Genomic DNA, 9,000 nt, shown 5'->3' on the forward strand with positions numbered 1-9,000 from the left:
AAGATTCTCAAGCACGAACAAACTAGGTGCAATCAAAGTTCAACCACCGTTAGTAAATCAAATGAATCGAAAAATATTAATAAACTGCAATTATCTAGTTTCCCACCAACGGTACTCTTAGAGCTTCCCAATCCCAAAGAAGTCTTTAAAACGAGCGGTCGTAAGAGATTTCTCCTAATTAGGGTACTTTCCTCTCCGAATAGACGGCTCCACCAGTAAAAACACAACTATGTAGTTTTGCTGGCTCTGAGGATTAGTTTGCTTGAAATGCAAACTTCAATATTTATAGACCAAGGAATTTTCAAAGCCGAAAATATTCTCAAGATATGCAATATATTTCCAAATTCGGTTTTCATAATTCCTGGAAATGCTCTGTCCAAATAATGACCGAAATTTCAGTAGAAAATCTCTAATTAGTAAATGCACATTACCAATTTTTATTTTCTAAAGATATGCATTTTAATTGTTGGAAATTAAAAGCATATAAAACTAAAAACCTTAATTAAAAGATTCTCAATTTATTTCGATCCAGGATTCTTTCCTTTAGCTATTAAGGAGTATCTTTGAACAATAAAAGATAAGAGTTACTGCACATGTTCAAAGTATGTCGACATCTTTACTTTGTAAATTCTTTTTCATTTTTACAATCTTGGAACCGATTTGCCACACTTCCAAACAAGTTTAGAATTGGTTCATCTGATTTCCAAGAACTATGTGATTGATCAAAAAAATTCAATCACCATTCATGGGTTTTAACGGTTCTACCAAAACAAGTTTCGGTTCTACCTCCATGTGGGTACTAGGATCGGTCACACTAGTTACCAAAAGTTGGTTGACTAGGCACTAGGATCAGTTACCACATATATATGGTATAAACTTGTATTCGGTTACACAAGTTATAGGATCGGTCGCACCAATTACTAAAACTTGTTAACCTACTACAAGGATCGATTACCATCTTGTGATTAGTCCCAACTAAGTTCTAGGATTGGTCACCCAATGATTAGGAATTTTCACACTAATTACAAATATCGATCATACCATCTCATGTGATTACTTAAGATCGGTTTCACTAATAAAAGTCATACCAATACAAAAGTCAGGCCTTGTGAATAGTTTTACCAAGATACATAAGCAAGTTATGAGCGGTTATACTAAACACACATATCGGTAATCCAGAGATTTGCAATGAATAAAATACCAATAAGCCTAGCGATCTCAGGTATAGACCAAATCAATACCCTCTTAATGAATCACTTCACTCAAATAAGCACATCGCACAACAACAACATGGCGGAAGATTTATCAAGATTTGTTGAACTTTGCATTTCTGAGGTGGAAAATTCTTCCTTAATAATTATCCCATCAAAAGAAGAAATATAGAATACAATTTCCAATATGAACCAGTGGGGAGCGCCAGGACCAGATGGGTTTCAACCATGCTTTTTTAAAGCTAATTGGGATATAATTGGTCCGGATATAATTATTGCAGATTAATAATTTTTTAAAACCGGAATTGAACTTTTCATTCATAACACTAATCCCTAAAATATCCACTCCTCAAACCCCATCAGCCTGAGTAATACAATATACAAGATCATATCTAGGATTCTAGCAAACCGGCTAAAGCCAATCCTAAACAAAATAATTTCCCCAAATCAATTCGTCTTTCTGTCAGGGAGACAAATCACGAACAACATTATCATCGCTCACAAGCTTATTCATTCAATGAAAATCTCAAAAGCCATAAAAGGTAGCTTCGCCTTAGAGTTAGATCTCCCTAAAGCCTTCGACAGAGTGGAATGGAAATTCATCAAATCGGCTCTATCAACACTGGGTTCTGGTGACGCGTGGGTAAATCTAATAATGCAATGCATATCAATCACCTCATTTTCTATCCTTCTACATGGTTCTCCGGGTCCGAAATTTACCGCTTCCAGAGGACTACGACAGGGTGACCCGCTTTCACCATACTTGTTTTTAATTTGCATGGAGATTATCTCTAGACTTCTTGAAAAAGCAGTTTCTGAAAAGAAAATTTCGGGCCTAAAAATAAATAAAGATGCACCGAACATCTCTCATCTTTTCTTCGCAGATGACTGCTTTTTATTCACAAAGGCTGATCTAGGTGAGGCAAAAAAATCTATTAGACGTCCTATTAAGATTTGGAGAGATTACGGGTCAGATGGTAAACCTCCAGAAATCCGGTATCTACTTCAGTCAAGAATTCATCCGAAACATGGAAAAATCATTGCGAGAATTCTAAAAGTTTCCTTAATGACAAAAAATGATAGATATCTGGGAACCCCTCTCTTCTTCGATAAAAATAGAAAAGAAAATTTTGAACCTCTACTACAAAAATATTATGCCACACTTCAAGGTTGGAAATCGAAATTGCTCTCTCAAGCTGGCTGGACAGTCCTAATTAAATCCATTCTTCAAGGTTATCCTACTTACCAAATGCAAGTGCTAACTCTTCCTAAAGAAACGCTAGATCAAATGGACAAAATCCAAAGAGATTTTTGATGGAACAAAAATAAGCCCAAAAGCAGAGGAGGATATATAAGGACTTGGGCCAGTATCTATAAGCCTATTTCCCAAGGAGGTCTTGGAATCAAGAATCCACACCAGTTTAACATAGCTCTGCTTACTAAACTAGCTAGCCGTCTCATCTCAGAGCAAGATCAACTTCGGGCTCAACTCCTCAAAGCTAAATATTTCTCAAACTCTCATCCTTTGGAATTTCTAGATCTTCCAAATTATCTTGGATTTGGACAAGCATAAAAAAAGGTTTGGATCTTATTAAAGGTAATTTTATCTGGCAAGTTAAAAATGGAGTTTCCACAAAAATTTGGGAAGACAAATGGGTTCCTAACACAGATATCATTCAAAAACCCACTAATATTCAAGATCCGGTTCCACATAGGGTAAGTGAGTTGATCACTCCCGAAAATACATGGGATCAAGAAAAACTTGATACTTTTTTTGATCCAGAAATAAAAGCGAAAATCCTAGCTATCACTCCTAAAAGACAGGAACAAGACAAAGTCACATGGAACATCATCCATCTGGAACCTTCTCGACAAAAAATGCTTATAACTTTCTCATACAACAAGATCAAGAGAGCAATACATTAGTCTCCTTTCCCTGGATTTTTTTTTGGAAAATACAAGTAATCCCAAGGATCAAATTATTCGTCTGGAAATTAGCCCAAAAAGCTCTTCCAACTAATTCAAGACTCGGAGCACATAATGCAGACATAAACACAGAGTGTCCAATGTGTAATTCCCAAGAGCAAGTATCAGAACAACACCTTTTTCGCTTTTGTCCCTTCGCAAGATCTATTTGGTTTGGTCTATCTCTAGAAGCGGTGAACACTAGAATTACTTCGGGTTTCGTTGAAAATTGGATAAAAGATTGGATCATGGACCAAGATTTCATCCAACTATCGGATAAAATAGCTACTATATCCTAGTTCATTTGGAAATACAGATGTTCGGTAGTTTTTGAGAAAATAAACCCGAACCCGATTCAGCTCATGGAGAAAATCAAGAAATTTCTGAACCAGAATACACAGGAAAGGATCCAAAAATCAATGAAGATAAAAACAAGAAATATCCCTAAAGAGAAATGGTATGACCTATCTTCGGATTGGATAGTATTTATTGATGCGGCTTTCAAAAAGAGGATTCAACCATGGGAGACGCTTTTTTACTTTATTCTGTGGACAGCGAAACATTTATGTATAATTAATCTGGTTCGGAGTGGGCTTCCTTAGCCTTTCATGCAGAATCAAAAGCCTTGCTAAAGGCGTCTGCTTGGTCAAGTACAAATATATTATCCACTGTCTCAATAGTTACAGACTGCAAAACTCTGGCGGAGACGATCAACAAGTCTTGCAAAGATTCTCCTTGGAGCGCGGATAATACCATACAAGAAGTGAACTCAATATTGGAAAAACTTCCGCAAGCCCAGATAAAGTATATAAACAAGAAATATAACTCTGCGGGGGACTACATTGCAAAAGAAGCTCGAGTTAAGCATCTTCGGCACATGTTCTCACACATTCAGCACAAAGTTTTAAAATCTAGTGTTATTTCCAATGTTTTTGATAAAAATGAGATCATAAATATTCTGTAATATATTTTTTGATTAATATAATTCCTTCTTACATAGTAATAAAAAAAAGAAAAAAAGAAAAAGAAAAAAGGGTTTTATTCCACACCGATCTTGTAGGTAAACACCAAAAAAGGTTCCATTTAGTGAACACCAGAGGCTGGCATGGTCACCGATGAAGCGTAGTTTCGTAGTAGTAATCAAACTAGAAAAGCCACCGCGTATAAAAGTCATTATATTATACAGTATATTCTTAAAAGGCGTAAAACTCTTTAACTACATCCGCACCGTTCATCAGATATCAGCACATCATTCACCATATGACGCAACGACACGTGTACATAACAGGACCCACTAAGATCATTATATTATCATAATTCCTTGCTCCATAAAATCTCTCTTCGCCCTGACAAAAGAAACAGAAAAAGACTTTTACTTGTTTCGCAGGCTTCCATTATTTGTTTTTAGGGTATCGTGTTTGCGTTTACAAACTGCAAAATCCCGTTTCTGTCTTCCTTCCAGGTTAGATATCACTCTTCTTCTCAATTTAGATCGATCTGAAACCGATTTTTCTTGGTGTAGTTCTTGTTAGGGTAATTGATTTGGTGGTTTATGAATAATTTTTACTGATTAGTTGTTTGATTTGATTTGATCTGATCTGATTGTTTTATGTTCTTGCATTGCAGAGAGTAGTTGAAAGTAACAAGTTCTCAATGGCTGCTAAGAGTTCATTCAAGTTGGAGCATCCTCTTGGTTTGTTATCTTATCTTTATCTTTTCTTATTTTATCGTTTGTTAATTTTAAGTTTTTCTATTTTGAAATACTGATCATACCGATCGCTTAGGGTTATTGTTATGTTTAATTTGAGAGGATTTTTTTTAATCTATTTTTGTTAGATGTTATATTAAGGGGTAAAATTTCAAGTTTTGTTTTTGCAATTGTGTTTCTTTGATTCGTATGCCCTATGGTGCTGTTGAATTGCTGCAAGATTTTTATGTGGTGTTTTTGGTGGAATTTAATGAAAGAGTTTAAAGATGTTATGGATCAGATTAATTAATTGTAAGATAAGAGCTCAATCAAATAACTGCTTACTTAAATTATGATAATTAATTCTATGGATTCTTTTGTAATAGCACAAGTTGGTTGAAAGAAGTTTCTTTAAACATGTGTTTTCAATAAAGTAGTTTCTTAGTTGTTGTTTTTTTTGTTAAGAAACATGGCAAATTATGATTTTGGTTTAGATGATTTGTTCGCAATTCACTCACATGATAGAGAAGAGACCAAGGATGGATGCTATAAAGGGGAAGATAGACTCTGAACCCTGCCTGTATGACCATGTCTTCTTGTTTTCATGAAAGGGGAGTCATGTATTCCTGCTTTTCAGAAGGGGAAGTCATGTATTCCTGTCTTTTGGTTACTCCTCAAAAGCACGTTTCTGTTAAATCTGGTAGTTTAACTTGCCAGTTTTGAAGGGACTAAGTACTCAAGTTTTAATGTATCTTGCCTGAGTGAACCTTTGTTTACTTCTTTATGTTCTTTCTAGTTAAGACTATAATTTATGTAGCTCCTATAGGCACCAATCGGGATGGAAGAAGGCTTAAGTAGTATTGCCCCCATTTTTATATGCGTGTAGTATGTTTGCGGATGAAGGTGTCTTATTTCATGATCAGTATTCATTTGGATTAAGATTTTTTATTTTGTGTGGCAGAAAGGAGACAGGCTGAAGCTTCTCGCATCAGGGAGAAGTATCCTGATAGAATTCCAGTGAGAACCTTACCCTCTTAAATAATCTGTGTTTAGTAAATTTGGTTTATTTTACTAATAATGATCTTAATGCTTCTATATAGGTGATAGTGGAGAAGGCTGAGAGGAGTGACATACCTGACATTGACAAGAAGAAGTTAGTCATATCTCAACTCTTGTTATAGCATTATACTTGTTTCAACATTCTTAGTAGAGTAACTTTTTTTTGCTTTGCTTATTATCATGTCTTCTCTATATCCGATCGATTCTGTTTGTTATAGGCTTTAATGGGTTAGCGGATTAGATGCTTACTATTGGTTGATAACTGCTGAGTGGTGATTATTGCATGATGAAACTTCCATTATCACATCCTTTCTGATAAACATTCCTGCACAAAAGTTATATTTTAACCGCAATTTGCTGTTTTGGTGCTGTTGTTTTTTCCTCTTTGGGCATCATCCTAGCTCTGTTATGGAGCTTCTCATAAGACCCCCTTGGTGTCATTACACCTTCACTGTGTCATGTTAGTTGGAGTTGCAGAGAATGTCTCTCTGTCTTTCTCTCATACATAGATGGTGTTAATTGCTTCAGTAGTGGGCTTGCTCTGAAATGATATAATACTCACTTGTGCACTAGTCAAATATGTCAGTTTTTTCATATATCACCTTTGGTTATACTTAGGTGTCTTCAAATTTGAGTGGCTCATATACAACTTAGTTATTGGTGAAACGCAGTGACCCTTGCTTGTTTAGCAACTAACCATTAGCGTTGTTCGTTAACGAAAAGTTAATTCATTAAGTGATTACTCGCATGGTTACTTTAAATCTAAAATGCGGATATGGTACCTGCTAATAGGGTCCCTTTGGTTGCCTTATTGATAGTTTTATTGCCATCTGATGTTCTGCAAATAAATTTGATGCAGATATCTCGTTCCTGCCGATTTGACTGTTGGGCAGTTTGTCTATGTGGTGAGGAAGAGGATTAGGTTGAGCGCTGAGAAGGCAATTTTCATCTTTGTCAAGAATATCTTACCACCAACTGGTAAGAGTTGGAACTTAATTTTCTTTCATCCTCCCTATGTAGAACATGTTGGTGGTGGGGAAATCTAACTATCTTTTTGTTGTTGCAGCTACCATGATGTCTGCCATCTATGAGGAGAACAAGGATGAAGATGGCTTCCTTTACATGACTTACAGTGGCGAGAATACATTTGGGCTTCTTTGAAAGCTGCAGCTCCACTAATCCCCCGTGTAAATGAAGACCGATGAAGCAAGTTCCCTTAAGAAAATAAATAGAAATGACATTGTAAATTCTCCCACACCCCCATCCCGCTACTTTGGTTCCTCTTCAGACCTTTGTGAGGCTGATGGCTTATGGCTTTATTATTAGTTTGGATAACAGACCAAGTTTCTGCTTATTAGTCGTTTATTCGTACTGAAGTAGTTGTTTGAATTGTTACCTGACTTATTATGAGCAATGACCAGGTTGATTTTAGTGATTTGTATTTTTCTGTCATGATTAACACTCTCCGGCACTGACCCCTAATTAAATGATCGTCAATCTTGTTTACTGGTTTGTGGGTATAGTGGCTTGTACATCATTAGTTCCCAGTTTGAGCTCATTATGAATACTCAGGTTCAGATTCAAACCTTAGTTGTTCATACAGTTGAACCAATCCTACTGTATATGAGTATAAAATTGGACCCTTCTTATGAAGGGTTTCTGCAACTTAGGAGGAGGTTTATGAGTATAAAATTGGATCGTTCCGTAGAGGTTTATGAACGGTTTCTGCAACTTAGAATGAGGTTTATGAGGTTGATAATCTACAGTTTATGAGATCTATTTTATCTTGACATCAAAATAATTGAAGAACATAATTGAAGAACACAGTGTTTGAACATTATACTGTTCACACTCCTAGAATCGGTAAGAGATGTGATACTTTGATCTAATAAGAAGGAAAAAAGATCCACAAAATAACTATTCATAGTGCAAAAGAGAAACCCCATTTAAAAAGATATAATACTTTGCATACTGAAGATATAGGAGATCCAGAAATTCACAAAAACGCAGGATAAAATAAATGAAAAATTAAGGGGTTTCTTCTGTCTCCACTCCAGACTTTAATCCCTAATAAAAAAAAACATCAGACGTGAAAGGAATATCATCATCATTCATCACTTTGAGGAACTTTTCTTCTGGCTCAGAGTTTTGATCCATTTAACACCAGCTGATGCTCCAGCTTTGACCTTCTGTGCCCCAACAACTGTTGCTGATTTGGCTTTGTCTAATCCTACTGCTGCAGTTGCTTTCATATCTGCCATTTTCTTGCTGCTGCTGTTTGAATCCTTCTTGGATTTGGTCTTTGTTTCTTCTTCTGTTGATCCTGCTGCACCAATCCCACCTGCTCCCCATTGATCGGCCCAGCTTGGTGCTTCGTTTGCCATAATTTCGTCTGTTTCAAAACACAATCAAAAAATTAGGGTTTATTATTTGCTGATTCAATCAGACGCAAAATGAAAAAGGAAAAAAACCCAAAATACCTTATATAATTTCAACAACTGTATGTATATAATCTGAGAATCAAAGAACAAAAAAACAAGAAGAATTAGACAGAGAAAACCAACCTTGTGAAGAAGAGAAAGGGTCTTGAGTCTTGGACTATTGAGAATACTAGAATTGAAATAAAAGTTGGAAAAGAGAGATTTTAATAGGAGGAAAATAAGGAAAAAGAGGATATCTTGATGACTTGGTTGTAAACAGGAAGAAAGGGTGAGTGCTGAAATCTGAAGCAGCTGTCTCCTTTACTTACTGTGTGCGCTTTGCTTTAGAGTGGACCCCCACCTTCTTCCACACTTTTGCACCTTGTGGTCTTGTACTTGTAGAACTCATTCTTTTTTTTCGGTGGAGGGCATCTTTCGTAGTTGGTTTCCTGGTTGGTTTTGGCTGGTAAACCTGTAACTCATTTTCTTTTGAGCAACTCAGCTCGTTTGGTAACTTGATTTTTACCGGTGTAATACTATAGGCAACTTAATTTTTGTCACCGGGTGCGGGGACGGACCCAGGATTCTTTCTTGGGATTTTTTTTTGGAATACATCACATAATTAGTGGTCAAATAGCGATCCACCAGTACAATACTA

At 36.1% G+C, this 9,000-nt stretch overlaps 1 protein-coding gene and 1 long non-coding RNA gene across 3 annotated transcripts; one reads left to right on the plus strand and one right to left on the minus strand.

Annotated features, from left to right (window-relative positions):
• Positions 1-4,508: 4,508 nt before the first annotated feature.
• On the plus strand, positions 4,509-7,374 carry LOC113318759 (autophagy-related protein 8C-like). Of its 2 annotated transcripts, none has more exons than XM_026566999.1 (6): positions 4,509-4,638; positions 4,803-4,869; positions 5,825-5,880; positions 5,964-6,016; positions 6,782-6,900; positions 6,989-7,374. In XM_026566999.1, exons 2-6 carry the CDS (start codon positions 4,830-4,832, stop codon positions 7,081-7,083), a joined length of 363 nt encoding a protein of 120 aa, XP_026422784.1. In that variant the 5' UTR covers positions 4,509-4,638; positions 4,803-4,829; the 3' UTR covers positions 7,084-7,374. The 2 variants fall into 2 exon arrangements, with proteins under 2 accessions (XP_026422784.1, XP_026422785.1); XM_026567000.1 differs by lacking the exon at positions 4,509-4,638 and adding an exon at positions 4,691-4,709.
• Positions 7,375-7,849: 475 nt separating this feature from the next.
• On the minus strand, positions 7,850-8,723 carry LOC113317294. Its single transcript, XR_003343389.1, has 2 exons — positions 8,487-8,723; positions 7,850-8,314 (listed from the first exon to the last, which is right to left on the minus strand). It is a non-coding gene; the product is annotated as an uncharacterized LOC113317294 (long non-coding RNA).
• Positions 8,724-9,000: the final 277 nt, after the last annotated feature.

The sequence above is a fragment of the Papaver somniferum genome, chromosome 10, assembly GCF_003573695.1.
Source record: "Papaver somniferum cultivar HN1 chromosome 10, ASM357369v1, whole genome shotgun sequence".
NCBI lineage: Eukaryota > Viridiplantae > Streptophyta > Magnoliopsida > Ranunculales > Papaveraceae > Papaver > Papaver somniferum.

Excerpts from the sequence above, each read along its gene's own strand:
- LOC113318759 (XM_026566999.1), top strand. The coding sequence starts at position 4,830 with ATGGCTGCTAAGAGTTCATTCAAGTTGGAGCATCCTCTTG. Across the intron at positions 4,870-5,824 it reads CAAGTTGGAGCATCCTCTTG|AAAGGAGACAGGCTGAAGCT; the intron begins GTTTGTTATCTT and ends TTTGTGTGGCAG. Across the intron at positions 5,881-5,963 it reads AGTATCCTGATAGAATTCCA|GTGATAGTGGAGAAGGCTGA; the intron begins GTGAGAACCTTA and ends GCTTCTATATAG.